The sequence below is a fragment of the Orycteropus afer genome, unplaced genomic scaffold, assembly GCF_000298275.1.
Source record: "Orycteropus afer afer isolate SDZICR_OR568_19922 unplaced genomic scaffold, OryAfe1.0 scaffold00122, whole genome shotgun sequence".
Taxonomy (NCBI): Eukaryota; Metazoa; Chordata; class Mammalia; order Tubulidentata; family Orycteropodidae; genus Orycteropus; species Orycteropus afer.
Window position 1 is genome coordinate 2,200,987 of NW_006921709.1, and position 23,884 is coordinate 2,224,870.

At 37.2% G+C, this 23,884-nt stretch overlaps 1 protein-coding gene across 1 annotated transcript in view; it reads right to left on the reverse strand.

Annotated features, from left to right (window-relative positions):
• RAB3C (RAB3C, member RAS oncogene family) overlaps nt 1-16,471 on the reverse strand; it is a 451,684-nt gene extending 435,213 nt beyond the window's left edge. The window contains exon 1 of the mRNA XM_007944149.2: nt 16,244-16,471. Coding sequence (XP_007942340.2) covers nt 16,244-16,471 — 228 coding nt within the window. The remainder of the gene's footprint in view (nt 1-16,243) is intronic.
• Nucleotides 16,472-23,884: the final 7,413 nt, after the last annotated feature.

A 23,884-nucleotide genomic window follows, 5' to 3' on the forward strand; every position in this document is an offset into this window, starting at 1 on the left:
TGGGCTCAAGTATAGCAGGGATTGTGGGGCTGGCACGGGATTGGGCAGTGTTTTGTTCTGCTGTGCATGGGGTCGCTATGAGTCGGAAATGACTCGACGGCACTTAACAACAACAATGGTTTATAACTGTTTTATTCTAAGGCAGGACATCAATTTATTAGCATGTAATAAAGAAGCTGTACAGGTTTGCCTTCCCTGTGCAGGTGATGCACAGATGGCTAAAAATACTTCAATAACACAGATGAATATATACGTGGGCATATTAAAATTTACCAGTGGATGATGAGATGAACCTAGGTGCTCAGAAAGGTTTACCTTGTCAGTGTACCTGTATGTTTCACAACCACATCAGAACACCCAAATTAAAGTTTTTCAGATAAATGTCTGTCTGCATTAGAAGTGTCAAATTATGATCCAAAAATTCCATTTACATTTTCATAGAGTGAAGGGCTAGACAGGTGAGTTCAATAGTGGTAAAACACCATGGGTCTGAGAGAATTAATAATGACTTATTTATTGAGCACTTACTATTAGACAGATACTGTGCTAAGAACTTTATAAATATAATTTTATTTAATCATTACATAAGACAATAAAGAAAGGATTATTATCCTATGTATGGATGGAAAAACCAAGGTACAAAAAAGGTAAGTTGCTCAAGTCACAATATTTATATGATTTGCACTCAGATAGTCTGATTTCTGAGTCTAAATCACAAAACTACTGTATTGTCTTCTCAGAAGAATTTGGATCCAAGTAAATCTAGAATGCCCAGGTGGCACAGTGGTTAAGTGTTTAGCTGCTAACTGATGTTTGGTGGTTTGAACCTAAGAGCAGTTTCATGGAAGAAAGAGGTGGTAATCTGTTCCTGTTAAGATTACAGCATTAGAAACCCTAAGAGCAGTTCTACTCTGTCCTACAAGGTTACTGTGAGTCACAATCAACTCAATGGCAATGGACTTGGATTTTGGTTTACATCAAGAATGGAGCAATAGTTAAGCACTTAAATACTAAATGAAAGATCATGAGTTTGAACCCCCCAATGGCTCCACAGTGGAAAAGACCCGGTGATTTTCTACATAAAGAGTTCAGCCTAGGAAACCCTATGGGGCAGTTCTGTCCTATAGGGTTGCTATGATTCAGAATGGACTTAATGGCACATAACAGCAACCAAAGAAAGTCTAGAATAGGCCTGATATCAATTTAGTATACATGTGTTCAAGCAGATAAAACATTTAATTAGTAAGTGAGTGAAGAGAGTAAGTAAGGGAGGCTTCTGTAAGAAGAAATTAGATTCCTCAGCCCCCTACACCAAAGCTTATGCATAGTCATAAAAATGATTCTCATGTTCCCACTCTGAGCCACTTTCCTCTTAATTCAGCCCATGTGGACAGTAAGCTTGGTTACTTGGCTTATAAGAAAATACTATATTGGATGAAACAAATTAGAATAAGAGATGAAGGCAACTAGAGATATGAAGGAGAACAGCTTCACGTCGAGGAAAGAAATAATGTAAGTAAAATTCAAGATTCAGAAAACATCACACTGAGACGATGAATTGATAGTCACTCACAAGGGATTCATACTGACCCTCCTGAGACTCTAAGACAACATGGTTTACCTTTCATGTTGTTATTTTGTCCTCTTAAGGTAAGCAAATGGGCAATAAATGCATGTTAGAAGGATTTCTATTAAAATATTTGTTTAAAATATTGGTAATTTAAAGCTCCAATTATCTGGCATTTCTCTTATGCAAAATCATCATTCCCTGCTCTGAAAGGTAGTTTTCTAATTTTTAGAAGGAATAGGAGCAAGCAGTCTTGGGATACAAGTCCTTGCAAAAAGTAGCCTGACTGGAGGAGTGGGAAATAATATTATGATTTGTCCATTTTTACCATATACATTTCTGGGGGAAAAAAAAATCTCCATTGATTACAGACTGCTTCTAGATTTTTTTTTTCCCCCTAATAATCAGAAGAATGATAAAGTTCAAAGTTACTCTAAACGCAGTGGAAAGAGCTATGTGACCTGGGGAAAGTTCTTTAACCTCTCTGAGTCTTAGTTTCCTCATCTTTAAGAAAGTGGTATTAATAGCAACATTTTGAGGTTGTTGTAATCTGCCCAGTGATGGAGGAGTGCAGCAGAAAGGCTAACGGAAAAGGCTTCAAAGGTAAAAGGATCATACTGAGATTTTCAAACTTCTAGTTAGATATATGACCTGGAGACAGTTGCTCACACTCACTATGCCTCAGTTCCAACTATAAACTGGACATAAGAAAAATATCTATCTCATCAGTTTTCTGTGAGGATTCAAGGATTTAATAAAGCATGTACAACTTGTTGTTGTTGTTGTTATGTGCCGTCGAGTCGGCCCCAACTCATAGCGACCCCTCCTTGGGTTTCTGAGGCAGTGTCACTACTGCCCAACCTTCCTTCCGAGGAGTGGCTGGTGGGTTTGAACCACCAGCCTTCTGGTTAGCAGTCAAGTACTTTAGCCACTATGCTACCAGAGCTCCTCATGTACAACTATGCCTGGCTAATCAGGAATCACTGAAGAACAGTTTTGTTGTTTTGTTTTGTTTTTACATCCATACTCCTTCATTTTACAGATCAGAGAAGTGATGTCCAGAGAGGTTAAGTCCTTTGTTCCAATGTCATACAATACAATCAGGACTCCTGTCTCCTGCCCCAATACATCATCCTCTGTAGCCCACTCTCCTGAAACAGCTCCCTCTGGTTTGCCCACATTCTCTCACTGTAAATTCTTCTTATGCACTAGATGTAACTATTTGTCCTTACCCAGCCATGTCTTTGCATCCCTATGGACCTATAGGTAAAGTGTTCTTCAAAAGCAGAGGTAAGTTACCATGAAAGTGATGAAAAATTAACTTTTAGTGCTCATTCTAGGTGGGACCCAGTAATGTTTTCATATGGGTATCTGTTTTCTGTTGCTTTTCCAAAAGTAAGATATTTTTGTACCTTTTTCTTTAAAGAGGGTCGCAGACTATCAAAGCTTCAGTCCTCAATACTATAAATTCATCTCTGTTCAAATAGAGGGTAAACTTGAAGGAAAGTTAGGACTTGATAGACAAGCAGTGGCTATAAACGCTCTTGATGAAACTATGATTTAAAAAAAAAAAAATGGTTCTCTCTCTCTCTTTGCACTTCCTTTCAAAAGCCAAAACTCATTCCTATTCTTCAAATTCAATATTCTCTTGAAAATATTGAAGTTGTCAAGAATTTCGGTTTACTTAGGTCCAAAATCAATGCCATGGAAGCAGCAGTCACAAAATCAAAGACAAACTGCATTGGGCAGATCCACTGCAAAAGACCTCTTTAAAGTTTTAAAAAACAAAAGTGTCATTTTGAGGGCTAAGGTGCACCTGACCCAAGCCATGGTATTTTCAATCACCTCATATGCATGTGAAAGCTGGACAATGAATAAGGAAGACTGTAGAAGAATTGGTGTCTTTGAATTATGGCACTATTGTTGTTGTTGTTAGGTGCCATCAAGTTACTTCCCACTCATAGTGACCCCATGAACAGCAGAATGAAACACCACCCGATCCCACACCAGCTCCATGATATACTTGAGCCCATCATTGCAACCACTGTGTCAATCCATCTTGTTGAAGGCCTTCCCCTCTTTCATCAACACTCCACCCTACCAAACATGACATCCTTCTCCGGGGAATGGTTCCCTCTGACAACATGACCAACGTAGGTGAGAAGTCTGGCCATTCTCACTTCCAAGGAACATTTTGGCTGCACTTCCTCCAGGAGAGATCTGTTAGTTCTTTTAGCAGTCCATGGTACTTTGAGCATTCTTCGTCAGCACCACAATTCAAAAGCATCAACTCTTCTTTGGTCTTCCTTATTGATTGTCCAGCTCTCACATGTATATGAGGCGATTGAAAATATCATGGCTTGTGTCAGGTGCACCTTACTCCTCAAGGAGACATCCTAGCTCCTCAGCACTTGAAAGAGTTCCTTTGTGGCTGACCTGCCACATTATAGCATTAGCAAAGGATATTGAATATGTACCATGGACTGTCAGAAGAATGGACAAATCTGTCTTGGAATAAGTATGGCCAGAATGTCCTTAGAGCAAGGATGGTGAGACTTCATCTCATTTACTTTGGACATGTTATCAGTAGGGACCAATCCCTGGAGAAGGACATCATGTTTTGTAAAGTTGAGTGTCAGCAAAAAAGAGAAAAACTCTCAACAAGATGGATTGACACAGTGGCTGCAACAATGGGCTCCAACATAGCAATGATTATGAGGATGGGGCAGGACCAGGCAACATTTTGTACTGTTGTCCATGGGGTCACTATGAGCGGCAGCCAACTTAACAGCACCTAACAACAACAACAGTCTTCAAAAGACTGGCTCCTTCTTATCCTCCAGGTCTCAACTCAGTTATCATCTTGAATAAATCCTCCTTGGTCGTTTAACTAAAATTGGTTTCCTTCTTATGTGTTGCTTTTCATTTATCAGAGTATGTTATCTCTCCACAGTATTTTCACAACCTATGCATTTTGTGTTTATTTGCACTTCTAAATCCCTTAATAGAGTGGGCACATGGTAAAAACTCAAATGTTGATTAAGCGAACAAATAAATGAGTGAATGAACAAGAAAAAAGGTTTTTCACTTCACTTGTCAGTTCTCAGCTTATATATAGACTCCTCCAGGAAGCATTCCTTGAGTCTGAATGACTGGATTAGGTATATTTCCTGTGTACCATCAGGGTGCTCGTCCATATTGGGACATTTATGTCTGCAGATGGAATTTTCTCTTTACTTGTTTATCTCCCCACCAGATGATTAGCTCCTTGTGTCTAACACTGGGCAACCTTCACTACTGTTCCCCAGAACCCAGCACACTACCCAGCACATTGTAGGTACCCAAAAAGAATTTGATTCAATTAAATTATTCAATGTAAATACAAAAGCCTAAAGTTCAGTAAACTATTTTTAGAAAAGGAAAAAAGCTAACATTTAGTGATACTTGTTTTGTCCCATGTATTGTACTAAATATAAGTATTTATTATAGCAAATAGCAGCTAAGTGGTAGGTCTTATTTTCTTTGGTTTCACAAATATGTAAATGGAGGCCCAGAGAAGTTAGAGCTCTAGGTCACAAAGATATTGAGAGCCAGAGTCTATTGCTGGATCTCCCGACTCCAACATCCCACCTGTTGGGGCTAGGCCTCCTGGCAGAATATACTTACTGATCCATGTGGTGATACTTACTTCCATGTTAATGTCCCTGTCTTCTCACTTAGTTGGTCAATTCTATTAGAGGCTAGGAATAAAGAGAGACTTTACAGCCCTTCATATTTTGTCAATGATGAGAAGAGTGATTGAAATACAGCCAGTGCAGGAGATATTAGTTTAGGCTGCCTGACAAAGTGAATATTTTCACACATCTTGACATTTTGCACACAGTATCAGCTTCCTCTCAAGAGTGAAACTAAATCTTGCCTTTCCCAACTTCTCAGGAAAAGCAGATGCTAAATTAGAAGATATGTGATGGGGGGAAAAGAGCATACAAACGACAGAACCAGGAATGGTCTTGGCAGCTGTCACTGGCTTCAATGGTTTTCTTAAGGAATTCTTCTGGGCAGAAAATGCTGGCCCTTATAAATAGCTCCTTATGGACTAGAGGCTTTTTAACAACATCCTGAAACCAATGGACAGAGGACAGAGGCTAAGTGAGCACCAAATGCACTCGTTACAGGAAGAAATATTTCCCTGTAGGTCTTTATTCCATTTTATTCAAACCCTTCCCTGCATGTACTCTTCTTCCTTTGCATGTTCTCCAACAGTAGAAATAGACACTCCAGAATGTGTGTGAAGATCTTAGTTGAATGTGTTCCAGTCCCTCCTACTGTGAATATATTTGTGTTTTAAACATAAAATAGATTATGCACAAGCTACTCATGCTGGCAGATAGTAAGTTTCATCTGATTCCTTTCTGCAACTATACATAATTTTTGGAACAGGCAATGAAAGAAGACTGGAAGATACTGAGTGATTAAATAGTATGGAAAAGTACTTGCTAGGGATTTAGAGAGAGTGCTGGTGTTGTAGTGGTATTTGACGGCTAACCAAAAGGTCTGTGCTTCAAACCCACAACCACTCCATGGAAGAAAGATGAGGCAGTCTGCTCCACAGATTTATAGCCTTGGGAACCCTATGGGGCAGTGCTATTCTGTCCTAAAGGGTGGCTATGGGTTGGAATCAACTTGATGACAGTGGGTTTTGTTTGAGTAGGGATTAAGAGACACAGGATTTAATATCAGACCCCTGAAGATCTCTATCAATTGGCTTTTCAGAACCTTCTGGATACGTCCATACGCATGGGCTTTGAACTCAGTGTTCAGGTTGGAATCCTGTTTCTGCTACAGGCAGAGTGACCTTGGGCAAGCACATGCTTCCTAAGTCTGTTTCCTTATCTATAGAATGTGGTTAATGATATCACTTTTTCTTATTGATTTGTTGTAAAAATAAATCTGAAAATGCATATAAACATAATAGTGCTTACCACAACTCCTGATATACAATAAGAGCTCAATAAATATTTCTATTATTAGTAGTGTCATCAAGTGAGGGGGTTGAGCCAAAGAATCTATAAGATCTTTTCCTGATCCAATGTTCCAAATACTTAGGCTCAGAAATATATCTGGCCTGTGGAAGAGTGGTTGATATCACAAACATTTGTCAGAAAGGAATCAATGGCAGAGGCTGCTCCTTGGTTTCTAAGAAACTGCCCTCTTCTTCTGGCCTCTACTAGAGAAGCAGGGCTTAGCTCCTGCTCTTGCTTTGCTTCTCCATCTTCTTCATTAGCGTCTGACTGAGATAATGCCTGTGTGCATGGTCACTTTAAGAGAGTCAGAATCACTTTTGGTTGCATGTAGACCAGGAGGCACACCCTTGGCAAGCAGATGGCACCTTTGAAAAAAGAAAACAGCACCTCTTCCTGGGGGCAGTCACAGCTCTAAGCAGGTGCACAGGCACAGCATGTGGAGCTGTTGCTGGATCACAGACCCACTTGACTCCCTTGGCTGGGCACCCTTGACAGTACACAACTTGCACATCTATGTGGGGATGCCCTAGCCTCAAACTACTTTGAAGATGATTTTCTATTAATGCAGGACAGCCAGAGCTCAGTAATGAAGAAGGAAAGGAGATAGCAAGAAGATGGATGGAGGAAGAGGAAAAATAAGGAGTGATAAAGAGTTGTTGTTGTTGCTAGGTGCCGTCAAGTCAGCCCCAACTCATAGCAACCCTATGTAAAACAGAGCTGCCGGCTCTGATGCCATCCTCAAAATCCTTGCTATGGTAAAGGTTAAAGTGGGAAAAAGAGGCTATAATTATAAATTATATTCAATTGAATGAAAGCAATTTATCACTACAAGTGATAAATGCCTGTTCTAATTCTTGATAGTCATCTCTCCCAACCTGCACCCCATCCATTTTAAAATTATATTCTCTAGTTAAGCTATGATTTTTGTAAGCTAAATCTTCCATTAGTTAGAGTCACCCATGATTTTTGGACTTACACAATGTAGATCCATTTGAAGGAGATCCATGTTCTTTTCTTAAGCCAAGGAAATTGCCATGTATCCAGGGAAACCAGACTGTCAGGACTGGTGCTCTACAGTATCTAATTTTCATAATTTCTAGGACTCCTTTACTTTGCAAGATATGCTATAAGCCTTGATGTTGCTTTACTAGTAATCTAGACAATGAAAATTAGTACACAAGGTTTTCTCCTTAGGAATGGATACTATTTTTAAATCTTCTCAATAGGTGGCAATTCACTCTATATTCCTTTCTCAAAGTTCAATAATTTTGCAAATTAGAAGCAAAATATCATTGACCTCACTGCAAAATATTTTTAAGTGATTAAAGAGAAAAGCAACACTGAATTTATCCCCAAAGTGTTCCTAATAGCATTAAATAGCCACAGTAATAAAAGACTCAAACCAAATATTAAAGTCTCTAAAATTTTGAAAAATGTTAAGAATTATAAAAATGACAATAAAATGTAAGTATAATGAAAATATTGATATAGTGAAGGATATAGGATTGATAAACATACTAAAAGAAGACAAATTTTCTTTTAACTAAATATAAATGAACAATGATAATTTCTATAAACAAGTTTATTCCAAGGCAGTAAAGAACTTCTACGGAAAGAAGTTGTAACATTTCCAGAAAAAAATTTTCCTAAATGTTTGTAAAAGCCATTAAAATGTTTAAAAACCCAGTGACCCAGTTTGCTACATCAGAAAAGCAATCCATAAAGAAACACATAGCAGTCTTCCCACCCAGGCTCTTCCCTGCTGACATATTTTAAATGCTACTTGAGATCTAGCCTCCAGTTTGATTTTTCTATGCCATGTGGATTTCATTGACATCAAGGTCACAGTTGCTATGAGTCAAAATTGACTCCATGGCAGTTGTTCTTCTTTTTTTTTTTTTCTTTTTCTTTTCACAACACAGCACTTATTCCAGGAATTTACTTGGTGTAGTAGAAATCAGACTGCTCCAGCTAGCAGGAGACCTGCATTTTAAGCTGTGCTGTGGCACTAACTAGAAGGTAAGGTCAAATCACTTAAGTTCCTTATACTTTCCTTTACGAGCTCAGAAAGAGTTGTATTGGTCAACAGCCTAATAGAGTGATCAGAATCGTATCAATATCTGTAACCTGTCCTGTTAAAAGTAACAGTGTACTGAACTAAACCAAGATGGTTTTTATTACTATGAAACCATTTTGTTACCTTTACTTTAAAATATATAACAGGTTAAGATGACTGTGGGCATCTTAACAAATTAGTTGTGCATTAAGATAATTGTTTAAAATACTATAAGCTGGGAAGTACAATTAATTGTTTGGTTATTAAAACAGAATGAGATGACAATCCCATCAGTATCAAATATACCCTCAAATAAATAACTTGTCAAAGTCATTAAACAATAAGAATTAAAATATTTTTCAGCATACTTATAACATAAATCAAGGATCCTTAGACTTATGGTAGGAAGGCCTATACTTGGGCGTATCTCTCTATTCCTATCACATCATCCACTATATTATCTCTCAGTTCACTGAGATAACCAAATTCTTTCAGAAACATTTCCTTCAACATTGAAAGATGTGTCTTCCAAGATTTCTATTTTCACAAAAACACCAATATTTCAAAAAGTCTTCCTCTTAATTACAGCAGCATGATGAAGGAGAATAAGCATAAGCATTATAATTTAATATACCTGGCTTGAGTCCTCTCAATTACTATGTACGATCCTGGACAAGATACTCACCTTGCCTTTCAGATTTCTCATGTGAAAGAGAATAATAAATGTCATCTTGGGTTATAGTGAAAATTAGAAATAAGGCATAGATAATGCCTAAACTAGAAAAACCAAACTCACTGCCATCAAGTCAATTCCACCTCAGCAACCCCTTTGGGGTACCAGAAGTAGACTATCCAGTCTTCCATCTGTGGAGTGGCTGGTGGGTTTGAACCACAACCTTCTGCTTAGTAATCAAATGCCTTAGGCATTATACCACCAAAGTTCCTTAGATAATTCCTAGCATATGATATATGTTCAATAAACACTTGCTATATATGCATATATACATATTCAATAAAGAAACATCAGTAGTTGGAAAATATAGCCACGGTGAAAAAATGAAACCAAGGACCACATGATAGAATTTTACAAGACCAAAGATTTGTTCATTACAAATGCTTGCCAACAACGCACATACTGACTATCCATGCAGACCTTGCCAGGTGGAATACACAGGAATCAAATTGACTACATCTATGGAAAGAGGCAATGGAGAAGCTTAACATCATCAGTCAGAATAAGATGAGCAGCTGACTGAGACCATCAGTTGCTCAAATGCCAGTTCAAGTTAAAGCTAAAGAAAATTAAAACAACTCCACAAAAGCCAGTTGGGTTTATATTCCACCTGAATTTAGAGAACATCTGAAGAATAGATTTGATGCACTGAACACCAATAACTAAAGGCCACATGAGTTGTGGGATGATATCAAGAACACCATACATGAAGAAAGCAGTCATTAAAAAGACAGGAAAGGAAGAAAAGACAAAATGGATGCCAGAAGAGACTCTGAAACTTGCTCTTGAATGGAGAGTAGCTAAAGCAAATGGAAAAAATGATAACATGAAAGAGTGAACAGCAGATGCCAAAGGGTAGCTCAAGTGAAGAAAGGAAAGTATTATAATGAGATGTGCAAAGACCTGGAACTAGAAAACCCAAAGGGAAGAACACGTTTAGTATTTCTCAATCCAAAAAAAAAACTGAAGAAAAAGTTGCAATATTGAAAGAGTCTATGGGCAAAATATTGAATGATGCAGGAAACTTCAAACCAAGACAGAAGGAATATACAAAGTACCAAAAAGAACTGGTCAACTTTCAACCATTTCAGTAGGTAGCATATGATCAGGAGCTCTGGTAGCATAGTGGCTAAGGCACTTGACTGCTAACCAGAAGGCTGGCAGTTCAAACCCACCAGCCACTCCTCAGAAGGAAGATGGGGCAATCTACTTCCGTAGTGATACTGCCTCAGAAACCCAAGGAAGGGTCGTTATGAGTCGGGTCTGACTCGATGGCAAACAACAACAACAACAGCATATGATCAAGAACCTATGGTATTGAAGGAAGAAGTCCAAGCTGTACTGATGACACTGGCAAAAAACAAGGCTCCAGGAATTGAGAAATGCCCATTGAAATATTTCAACAAACAGATGCAACACTGGAGGTACCCATATAGGCCAAGAAACTTGGAAGACAGCTACTTGACCAAATGACTGGAAGCAATACATATTTGTGCCCATTCCAAAGAAAAGTGATCCAACAGAATATGGACATTATCAAACAATATCATTAATGTTGCACACAAGTAAAATTTTGCTGAAAGTAATTAAAACATGGTTGCAGCAGTATATTGACAATGAATCACAAGAAATTCAAGCCCAATTCAGAAAGGGATATGGAATGAGGAATTTCATTGCTAATGTCAGATGGATCTTGGATGAAAGCAAAGAACACCAGAAAGATGTTTACTTGTGTTTCATTTACTATGCAGAGGCATTCAACTGTGTGAATCATACCAAATTATGGACAGCACTGTGAAGAATGAAATTCTAGAACATTTAATTGTGCCCATAAGGAACCTATACAAAGACCAAGAGATGTTTTTCAAACAGAAGAAGGGGTTTAAAATCAGAAATGGTGTGTGTCAAGGTTGTATCCTTTCCCCATACTTATTCAATCTGTATGCTGAGCAAATAATCCAAGAATCTCAAATATATGAAAAAGAACATGTCATCAGAATTAGAGGAAGACACATTAAGGAACTGTGATATGCAGATGACACAGCCTTTCTTGCTAAAAGGGAAGAGGACGTGAAGAACTTACTGATAAAGATCAGACTTCAGTATCAATTACATCTCAACATAAAGAAAACAAAAATCCTCACAACTGGACCAATAAACAGCATCATGATAAATGGAGAAAAGATTGAAATTATCAGGGGTTTCATTTAACTTGGATCCACAATATCACCCATGGAAGCAGCAGTCAAGAAATTAAGCAATATATTGCACTGGGCAAATCTGCTGCAAAAAAACTTCTTTAAAGTGTTAAAGAAGAAAAATGTCACTTGTTAGATTAAGGTGCACCTGACCCAAGTCATGGTATTTTCAATAACCTTACATGCATGTGAAAGCTGGACAATGAATAAGGAAGACAGCAGAAAAGCTGATGCATTTGAGTTACAGTGTTGGCAAAGAATACCAAAAAATACAATAGACTGCCAGAAGAATGAATGAATGTGTCTTGGAGGAGGTACAGCCTAATGCTCCTTGGAAGTGAGAATATTCATGTTGTCAGAAAGGACCAGTCCCTGGGGACAGATATCATACTTAGTAAAGTGGAGGGTTCAGTGAAAAAGGGGAAGGCCCTCAACAAGATAGATTGACACAGTGGCTGAAATGATGGACTTAAATATAGCAAAGATCGTTAAGATGGTGTAGGACCGGGCAGTGTTTCATTCTTTTGTACATAAGGTCGCCATGAGTTGGAACTGACTTTATAGCATGTAACAACAACAACATGTATATTTATACATTTGGCATTTACATGTAGAAACATGTAATTATTCCATGAGCATTAATTTCTTTCTCCAACTCCATTATAAGTACAGTAAGTGAAAATCTTTTGTATAGTATGTCTTTTGAATGTTTCACAATTTGGTTGGCCATTTGTCATATTGTACTATAAACCTCATTTTCCACCCCCAGAATCATATATGAATTAAGATCTTCCAATATACCTAAAGAGGAAGAAATGAAATTGTGTTTCAGTTTCAAAGATAATGATGGAGACATCTATGTACTGTTGAGACTGAGAAGAGAGCAAGATGATGGGTGATTCCTGAAAGGAGTGACAGTGTCCATTGAATAGGAGAAAGGAAGCTCTTGAATGAGGTCCCAGCCTGTAGAGTACTATGAAGACACTTGGAGGGTTTAGAAAAAATTTGGGTTCTGGAAGATTAGAAATAAATTTGAACAGAGAGATATGTCAAATGCTTTTAAGTGAAGTTATAGGAATTAAAAAGCATAAGGAGTTGTTAGAGTAGAGTCATCCAAAGGATCTGAGTTGGGTTTAAATGGAACAGAGAAGATCAACTTTTATTCCAAAATAATAACTAGACAGAAATAACTTTACAAGTTAAGAAAGGTGACTGAATTATTTCTGGCCTTGTTCCAAGCTTTTGAAGAAGAAGAAAAAAAAAACTGTAAGTATGAAAAATAATTTATATTACTTGAAATTTATGTACTTTATATTAAAGATAGATGATTTTGTATCTCTATAGAATTTCTGTCAAAAGGCTAGATTGAGAAATTACCATGGATAATAGTATTGAGTTAACAAACCCTGCTGGTGTTTTATCTAAATGATCACAATTACCACCTAACCACCTTTAAACATTTCTAAGATAGAAATCAGGGAGGAGAAACATTTCTAAGATAGAATCAGAGAGTTGTCAGCCAGAGGAATGACTGTTCTTTCTTATTTCCAGAAAGAAAGCTAAGAGATGTGTAGTTACCAAATTAATTTAATTTTCAATTCACCAAAATTCTTGAGAGTAGAGATCTTTCTTAAACCTAAGTATGAAAGTTATCTCAATATGACAACCACAAAACTATATAGGTTTAACAGATGATATTCCTATATATATATATATATACTTCCGTAGTGATAACTGCCTCGGAAACCCAAGGAGGGGTCGCTATGAGTCAGGGCCGACTCGACGGCACATAACAACAACAACATATATATATATTTACATATGCTACAAACATATCTATGAGTATAGTATAGCATACAAGAGTGAAATTATGAAACTTTCTTAGCCATAACCAAACACCTTGAAAGAATGAGCTACTAGGCCAGGGGCTCAGGACCATGGTCTCAGTGAACATTAAGGTCAATAGGTACAACATAGTCCTGAAAGAAAATGTTCTATGTTGTACTTTGGGGAGTAGTGACTGGGATCTTAAAAGTTTTAAGGAGCCATCTAAGATACAACAATTGGTCTCTCCCATCTGGAACAAAGAATACTGAGGAAAGGCAAAGACATATGGAAACAGTTAGCCCAAATGACTAATGGACCTCAGGAATCTCAGCCTCCATGGCCCTGAGACCAGAAGAACTAGATGGTACCTGGCTACCACTAACAATCACTCTGACAGGGACTACATTAGAAGGTCCTGCATAGAGTGTGAGAAAATTGTAGAACAAAAAATCATAAAACAGGACCAGGCTTACTGGTCTGATAAGGACTGGTGAAACCCCAAACCTATGGCTCTGAGTCACACACCAAGCCTGGAACTGAACACAGCCCCATGGCTCAACTTTCACCCAAACAATAGACAGGTTTATAAGGTTAACAATAACACCAGGGAGGTATGCATTCCTTAGAATAATCAACCATTTGAGATCATAAGGGCAGCATCTGTCTAAGGACAAACTGCAGAAGGGAAGAAGGAGTGGAAAAAAAGGACTAATAGAAAACAGGGAGGAAGTAGGATGAGTGCTATTAAATTGTGGGGATTGCAATCAATAGCATGAAATAAAATGTATATGAATTGTTGACAGAAAACAGATTCATTCTGTAAACCTTCACCCAAATCATAATAAAAAGTTTTGCAAAAAATGATATAGATAACAAACAAAAAAAAGAACATTATCTCAATATGAAAGTTGGTTTCTTGAAGCTCAGAAGGCTGTGAGAATTAACTTGGCACCAAAAGTGAAACAATGGGCAGGATTCTTTCTGCACCTATCAAGGAGTATATGAGTGGTATCTACATTACTGAGGTAAAGTGTCTAAAAAAAGACCCTCCTGACAAAAATGGAGATGAGTAACAATATAGCAGCAAAGACACTCAGCCTGGGGCCTACTTTTCCAAATTCCTATATGCGTTCTGATTAGACATAGAAAACACCAGAGTTAGAATAAATGAAATTGCAACAATCTAGTATAACCAACCTAAGAAGACCCCGGTCTGTGTCTCTATCTTAGGGTCCCCAAGCCTCTCTTTGCTGAAAAACCTTCAGTTTAACAGTTTAACAGTTAACTCCTAAGAGGTTTAAAATATTAAAGGTCATCAAGTTCATATAGATATTTTAACATAGGGCTTAAATGCTACACTCTGGGATTTGTCTTTGCTGCAACTTTCTATATTTGAGGGAGGAAGATTATCATCTGTCCTATATATCAATCCTAATAACAACACTCAATGTTAGTAGCTACCAGAATTGTCTCAGAAGTATGTACAAAATACTTCTTAGGTACTAAAATCAATTTGAGTGGCAGAAGTATTGGAGACAGTAATAAACAAACCAAAACTAACTGCAGAAATGTTCTATGTACCATACATTATCTGATGTTCATACATTTTTACAATGCTTTTTGGGAATGATGATGGAGACAGTTTCATTTACTTTGGACACATCATTAGAAGGACCAACCAACACTGGAGAAGGACATCATTCTAGGTAAAGTACTGGGTCAACAAAAAGAAGACCCTCAAGGAGATGGATGGACGCAGTGGCTGCAACAGTGTGTCATTGTAAGAATGGCACAGGACGGGGCAATGTTTCGTTCTGTAATAAATAAGGTCACTGTGAGTCTGAGCCAACTCAAAGGTACCCAACAACCACCATACTCTTGGTGTAAATAATGTTTTGGTTGTACTTGATACTCATAATATTTTCCTTCTGTTTTTTGCTAACTCTTCTCATAAATTTATCCCAGCAATTTAGTTAAGGAACCTCTGATCTTCATCTTCACAGAGTGAGAGAGGCAGAAAGTTAGATAAATAGTCTCTAAACTTATCAGGGAACCTTCCCTATTTGGAATAGTGAAGAATCTGTTCCAAATAAATATTTTACTCTTTTTTTGTTTGTTTGTTTTAGAGTTAAGAACACAGAGTTTGTGAAGTGTAAATAGACCATGTTCAAAGTTATAAACCAAACCGAACTCACTGCTGTGGAGTCAGATCTGACTCATAGCGAACCCTCCTTGGGTTTCTGAGGCAGTATCACTACAGAAGTAGATTGCCCAACCTTCCTTCTGAGGAGTGGCTGATGGGTTTGAACTCCCAGCCTTCTGGTTAGCAGTCAAGTGCCTTAGGCACTACACCACCAGAGCTCCTTTCAAAGTTATAGAAGGGACTTTATGAAGGGACTAAAGCTAAGCTTTGCTGCCTTTGGCTGTTTAGCATCATCTTTAAAATGTCCAGGACAGGCTGCTTCCTGTGAACTAAAAGGCTAGATCTAATTTTCCTATTTTGTAGATTAGAAAAGAGGCATAGAAGGATTCATAGACTTGCTGAGAATAACACAAAGCATAAAAAGGCATAACCAAACTTCTCCTTCCACCTCCAACAAGATAAAGGTTTAGAAAACTCATAAGGAGTATCATTTTATAACAAGGCATAATTCAGTCTCTATACCTTAAAGGTGTATCACCCATAGTCTTTGAAACAGAATGTTCTGCAGCTAAGAACTTGGAATTAGAGGCTTGTGGACCCCATGGGGACAGAACAAGGCAGAAAGTTGTTCCCTTACACATTTATATGTTCAGTTCCTCAAGCTGAAGAACACTGTCAAGTTTAAAGTGACTTACCCAAATCTGAAGCTTGATTCTCTTTTCATTTTTGAATACAGTTTTTACTTTGAAATCAATCCCAACTGTACTAACGAATGCAGATGTAAAGGAGTCATCTGCATAACGGAACAGGAAAGATGTTTTCCCCACGCTGCTATTGCCAATGATCAGCAATTTGAACATGTAGTCGAAGTTCTGATCAGAGGAGTCTTTCTGGCCATACCTGGCATCTTGGGCAGAGGCCATCTGTGGTAAAAACAAAAGAAGTGCGGATCAGTCTCCTATTTGACATGAAGCTAGCAGCACACTCATTATTGGCCTTGCCAGAAACAGATGTCAGACCACTCAGGAAGCAAGCTGAGTGTTCCCCAGTCTTCCTCTGATGCTGGTATCCATGGCAATAATTCCCTGCTGTAAGGGAGAACAGCACATATTACAGCTCTTTCCAGCTGTGTTGGTGTTTGTATCTGCTCAGTGTTCAGAGCCAATCAAAGACACCAAAGGAGACATCTATAAGGGCAGCATGAAAAGCAAAGATATGAAGAATTGGCAGGGGTGTGAATACTGAAACTTTGTCATCTCAGTGAAGGAGACACCAAAGTGGATGCACAGCAAGGTGTTTCTTCCTGGATTATCTGAATCATTAGAGTCATTTTATTTCCTACAGAAGTACACCCAAAGCATGTCTTTATTTCACCTATTAACATCACATCCAATCAGCATCTTAACATAAACAGCAGTCTTTGCCAGATCAGTAACAATGATATTGGCAAACATATATGGTTCAAACAATGTGCCAGGCTCAGATAATTTACTTAACTAACACAACAAAACTATATGGTGGTGCCTTTATTAGTCACATATTAAAATAAGGAAAATGAGGCATAGAGATATTAAGTAACTTGCTTAAGTTCACACAGGTAATAAGTAGCAGATGCAGGATTCAAATCAGGCAGTGTGGTACAACGGTACATGTTCTTAACTCCCAAATTATATGCCTAATGATAACTAAGAAGATACCTATCTATCTACACACATACATATGTCTATATCTATATCTATATCTTCACTCTAAAAGATGGTATGGGAAATATTCATTGTGAAATGTATTAATGAAGAAATCTTTCTGGGTTTAAATCTTGTCTCCACCACTTACGGGCTGGGTGACCTTGGTTTTATTATTTTAAGCAGATGTACCTCAATATCCTCTCTTACATAAAATGGAAATGTGTGTGTGTGTGTGTGTCTGTAGGAATATCTTTATGTATATATATGTATATCTTAGATGACTTGTTAAAATAATAGATTATATATATATATAGTACCTAGCATATAATAGAAAATGGACTCTATTACTAATTATAAATGTTTGAATTGCTGTTAATTTTTTTTTTCTAATCCTCTTTGATGATCATCTTCATATCTATGAAAAAGAATGCTACATTACTTCTAAGTACTTTGGCTCAATATAGAAGAGAGTTATCAATGACAATTCCTATTGATTAAAGCACTTATATATCAACTTTTGGGAGCTCTGGTAGCATAGTGGCTACAGCATTTGACTGCTAACCAGAAGGCTGGCGGTTCAAATCCACCAGCCACTCCTCAGAAGGAAGATGGGGCAACCTACTTCTGTAGTGATACTGCCTCAGAAACCCAAGGAGGGGTCGCTATGAGTTGGGCCCGACTCGACGGCAAAACAACAACAACAACAACATATCAACTTTTGGGAACTCTGGTGGCATAGTATCTAAGGCATGTGACTGCTAACCAGAAGCCTGGCAGTTCAAACCCAGCAGTTACTCCTCGGAAGGAAGACTGGACAATCTACTTCCATAGAGATAGTGCCTCAGAAATCCAAGGAGTGGTCACTATGAGTCACAATGGACTTGATGACAGTGAGTTTTGTTTTGTTTTTATGTCAACTTTTAAGTTATGAATTCATTGGGTATTGTTGTACTATCCAGCATGGTAACCACTAGTCATATATGGCTATTTAAATTTGTATTTAAATTAATTAAAATAAAAAATTCAGCTCCTCAATTGACTAGCCACATTTCAAAAGCATAGTAGCCACAAGTGGCTAGTGGCTACTGTATCAGACAGCACAGATACACAACATTGTCATAATTGCAATAATTTATATTAGTCAGTGCTGTGCTACACAATCCTCACTTCATTTCTCATAAAAGCTGCTTAATAATTATACCTTTTTCTTGAGAAAGAGAAGGAAAAAGAGAAGCTCCAGCAGATTATGGAATGCTAGAAACAGTTAGCAGTACTCAGCCTCATCCAGGACATCAGTTTCTTGACATCAGGTGTGTAGGCATATGTGTGTACATGTGTTTGCAGACACTGAGGAATGGGGAAAAATGGAAGTGGTAAGATAACATATTTTCTTTCTACACATACTCATTGCCACCAAGATTATAATAACAAAACAGACAAAAAGAAAATTAATAAACTTAATAAAGATTCTTACTGCATTTCACATTTTCTAATTCAATGTAAGTTTATACATGTCTCTTTTTAAGTCCATGTAAACACATCTATGTATTTGGTAATTGTAACAACTTTTAACAAGTGTTTGCCACTGAGAAAAACTGAGCAACTGAAGCATGCAGATACCATTAATTTCCTTTGTGCTCAAGAGTCCATGCACTAGGAGGGCAGAATAGGCAGACAAGCTACAAAACCCTCTTCGACAAAGAAAATAAAAATAATTGACACAGATACAGAAGGTAATTCCGGAGCACTGAGCTTTGAAAGGAAGGACACAGAAGTGAATTAAACACCAACTAGTAGAAGAACCTGAATGAAAACAGTGAGTAAGGAAACAAACAGAGCTGCAAACTGTCAGCTATCCTAATGGCATCAACAGTCGGAATATTTACAAGTGGTGTTAGGACCTGAGAATTAAACTAAAAATCAGCCTTGATCACCAAGGGCTGCATGGACAACTGCTCTGGTGGCCAATGACTAAAAAAAGAAGCAGCAAAGATGGAAACAAACTGAGTCGTGGACTTTTGGCTGTCCAGAGGGAACAGCCATTTTGAACATTAACAAGTGGCAGCCATTTTGGATATTAAAAGTGACAGCATTCTCATTCAAATTCCAGGGACCTGAGAGTAGGCTCTGGTTGCCAAAGACAGAATAGACATATAGGAGGCTAAAGACTGGAAAGGAGACAGGTGCATAAGTGCATAAGTGCATAAGTGCTGCCAATTAGCAAATAGAGGAACAAAGTACCCTGCTTACTCAGATACATCCAAACAAAACAAAACAAAAAAATAATAAAATCTTGGGAGAATCACTTCAACATACAATCACCAATTAAATATAAACACAAAAATGTCACAATGTCTCAGAGACAACAGACCATCATAGTCCACACAAACAAGCAAGATAAAACAGTAGTAGCAAGGGACCAGACCCAGAACACACCTCTGAGAAAGAAGCAGCATTGGAAATCCTTCATAAGGAATTCAAAAGAATTAATTATATTTAGGTACCTTCAATGGTTTGGGAGCTCTAGTGTTGTAGTGCCTAAGGCATTTGACTGCTAACTAGAAGGCTGATGATTCACCCACTAGCTACTCCTCGGAAGGAAGACTGGGCAATCTACTTCTTTAGAGATACTGCCTTGAAAACCCAAAGAGAGATAGCTATGAGTCAGAAATGACTTGATATCAGTGAGTTACTTTTTTTTTTTTTTTGCTTTCAGTGGCTTGAGAGACAGATCGAGGAAAACACAGACAAAATTGAGGAAAACACAGAGAAAACCCTAGAACAATTCTGGAAGACAATATAAGAAAAAAAATGACAAAATAAGTGAAAAATTAGAAATGATACAAAATCTACAGATAAAAATCCAGAAAATTAACACTAAATTCTCAGAAATAGATAATATATTGAACAGGCAGAGGAGTAGAATTAAATCAATGAAAGACAGAATTAGTGAGACTGAAGACAAATACCTCAATACTTCTTTGGAAATGGATCAATCCAAAAAGAGAAGAAAGAAGATTAAAGGTCATGTGGAATATCATCAAAAGGAAAAACCTACATGTAATGGGAATTCCAGAACAGAGAGAGACAAACAAAAGCACAGAGAAAACTGTCAAAGATTTGTTGGAAGAGAATATCTCTGACATGATAAAAGACAAGAATATACCCATTCAAGAAGTCCAATGAACCCCAAACAGGATACACCCTGAAAGAAAATCACCAAGACATATCATCATCAAACTCACCAAAACCAAAGACAAAGAAAGAATCCTGAAAGCAGCATGGGAAAAACAAAAAGTTACCTACAAAGGGCAATCAATAAGACTAACCTCTGGTTTCTTGGCAGGGCAGAAACCATGCAGGCAAGAAGGCAATAGGATGGTATATAGAAAACCATGACAAAAAAAAAAAAAAAAAAAATTCCAAGAATTATATATACCTGGAAAATGTGTCCCTCAAATATGATGGTGAAATTAGGACATTTCCAGATAAGCAGAAAATAAGGAATTTGTTAAAATCAGACCTACCTTACAAGAGATGCTAAAGGGAGTCCTTTGGACAGAGAACCAACAACAGCAATCAACAATCAACCACTAACACCCATAATGACATAACCCAGAAACCAACCCAGTTATAGAAGTATCCAAAGTAAATAAGCCTACAAGATTGCAGACAGGAACCAGAGACATCAATTGGCAAATGCAGACAACTATGAACCAAAATGAGGGAAAAAGTTGTGTAGTTACAGAATTTCTAAATGGTGAAGAAGTCAAGACAATTGCAAGATAGAACAGACTGTTCTAAACATGGGAAGAAAATTATAAATAACAGGGTAAACTCAAAGAAAAATAATAAACAATAAAAAAGAGAACCAGCACAAACATTTAACAAATACTAAAACAATAGCAATGAAGGAAGTCATAACATGATTCATAAATAAAAGGAGTTCAGCATAGAAAATTGTATGGAACAAAGAAATCAGCAACACCACAAAAAGCACATAACAAAATGACAGCAACAAATTCATACTTGTCAATAATTACACTGAATGTCAATGGTTTAAATGGACCACTCAAGAGACGGAGATTTGCAGACTGGATAAGAAAACATAACCCATCAATATGTTTTCTATAAGAGACACACCTTAGAGACAAAGACACAAATAGATTAAAAATCAAAGGTTGGAAAAAGATATACCAAGCAAATGACAACCAAAAAAGAGCAGGAGTGATAATATTAATTTCTGATAAACTTGTTTTTAGGACAAAAACCTCCATAAGAGATAAGAAAGGACATTACTTAATGATTAAAGGAATGATTGAACAAGAGGACATAACAATAATAAATATCTATGCACCCAATGAAAGAGCCCCAAAATATACAACCAGATTCTAACAGAACTGAAAAGACAAATAAATAATTCCACAATCATAGTAGGAGACTTCAATATATCACTTTCAAACACAGATGGAACAACTGGAAAGAAACTCAACAAAGACACAGAAGAACTAAACAATACAATCCACCAACTTGACCTTAGACACTTCTACAGAGCATTTCATCCAACAACAGCACAACATACATTCTTTTTCATTGCACATGGAACATTCTCCAGGAAAGACTATATGTTAGTCCACAAAGCACAGTTCAACAAATTTAAAAACACTGAAATACTGCAAAGCATCTTCTCAGATCCCAATAGTATAAAATTAAATATCATCAGTAGGAAGATGAATAAAAAAAGAGCAAACACATGGAAACTGAATAATAACACCATCCTTAAAAATGACTGGGTAATAGAATAAATAAAAAATTAAATTAAAAAATTCCTTGAAACAAACAAGAATGAAAACACAATATACCAAAATTTTTGGCATACAGTAAAAGTAGTGATCACAGGCCCATTTATAATAATAAATGCACATATCAAAACAGAAGAAAGAATCAAAACCAACACCTTACCCCAACATCTGTAACAATTAGAAAAAGAGCATCAAAAACAGCCTCAGTGACCAGAAAAAAAAGAAATAACAATTCAAGCAGAAATAAGAGAAACAGAAAATAGAAAGACAATAGAAAAAATCAAGACTAGAAGTTGGTTCTTTGAAAAGATTAATAAAATTGACAAACCACTGGCAAATTTAACAAAGGAAAATGGGGAGAGAATACAAAAAAAAAACATGAATAAGAAATGAATCAGGTGACACCACAACAGAACCAACAAAAATTAAAAGAACAATATCAGGATACTGTGAAGAATTATACTACAACAAATTTGAAAATCTAGAAGAAATGGACAGATATCTAGAAACATACTTCTTATCTAAACTAAGAGGCTGAGGTGGAAAATATAAACAGACCCATAACAAAAGAAGAAATTGAACAGGTAAAAAAAATTACCAACAAAGAAAAGCCCTGGCCCAGATGCTTTCACTGGCAAATTCTACCAAACATTCAGAGAAGAACTGACATCAATTCTACTCAAACTATTCCAGACATACAAAATGATGGAATCCTCTCAAATTCATTTGATGAAGCAAGCATAACCTTGATGCCAAAACCAGGAAAAGACATCACTCAAAAGGAAAACTACAGACCAATATCCCTTATGAATATACATGTACAAATCTTCAACAAAGTCCTAGCCAACAGATTCCAACAATGTATCAAAAAATAATACATCCTGAGCAAGGTGGGTTCATACCAGATATGCAAGGATGGTTCAACATTAGAAAAACAATCAATGTCATCCATCACATAAATAAAACAAAGGAAAAGAACCACATGATCATAACAATCAATGCAGAATAGGCATTTTATAAAATCCAACACACATTCCTGATAAATAGGAATGGAAATAGGAACAATAGGGACATCCCTCAACATAATAAAGGGCATATATGCAAAACCAACAACCAACATTATTTTCAATGTACAGAGATTGAAACTATTCCCCTTACTAACAGGAATCAGACAATGATGCCCTCTATCACCACTTCTGCTCAACATTGTATTGGAAGTCCTGGCCAAGGCATTAGGGCAAGAAAGGGAAATCAAAGATATCCACGTTGGTAAGGAAGAAGTAAAACTATCCATATTTGCTGATGGTATGATCCTATGCATAGAAAACTCAAGAGACAAAGCAAAAAAGCTACTGGAACTAATTGAGACATTTAGCAAGGTGGCAGGATACAAGATCAGCATACAAAAATCAGTTGGATTCCTCTGCACCATCAAAGAGATTGCTGAAAATGAGAATCAGGAAATCAATACTATTTACAATACCAAACCAAAACCAAACTCACTGCCGTGAAGTTGATCCCGATGCACAGCAACCCCACCTTGGATATCTGGCCTGGTATCTATACAGAAGTAGATTGTCTAGTCTTCCTTTCCAGGAGTGGCTGGTGGGTTTGAACTGGCAGGCTCCTGGTTAGCAGTCAAGTGCCTTAGGCACTAGATAGCAAAAACAAATAAATACTTGGGAATAAATCTCACTAGGGACACAAAAGACCTGTACAAAGAAAACTACAAAACACTACTCCATAATAGATCTACATAATGGAAGAACATACCATGTGTGTGGATAGGAAGATTGAATGTTGTGAAAATGTCAATACTACCCAAATCAATCTATACATTCAATGCAAT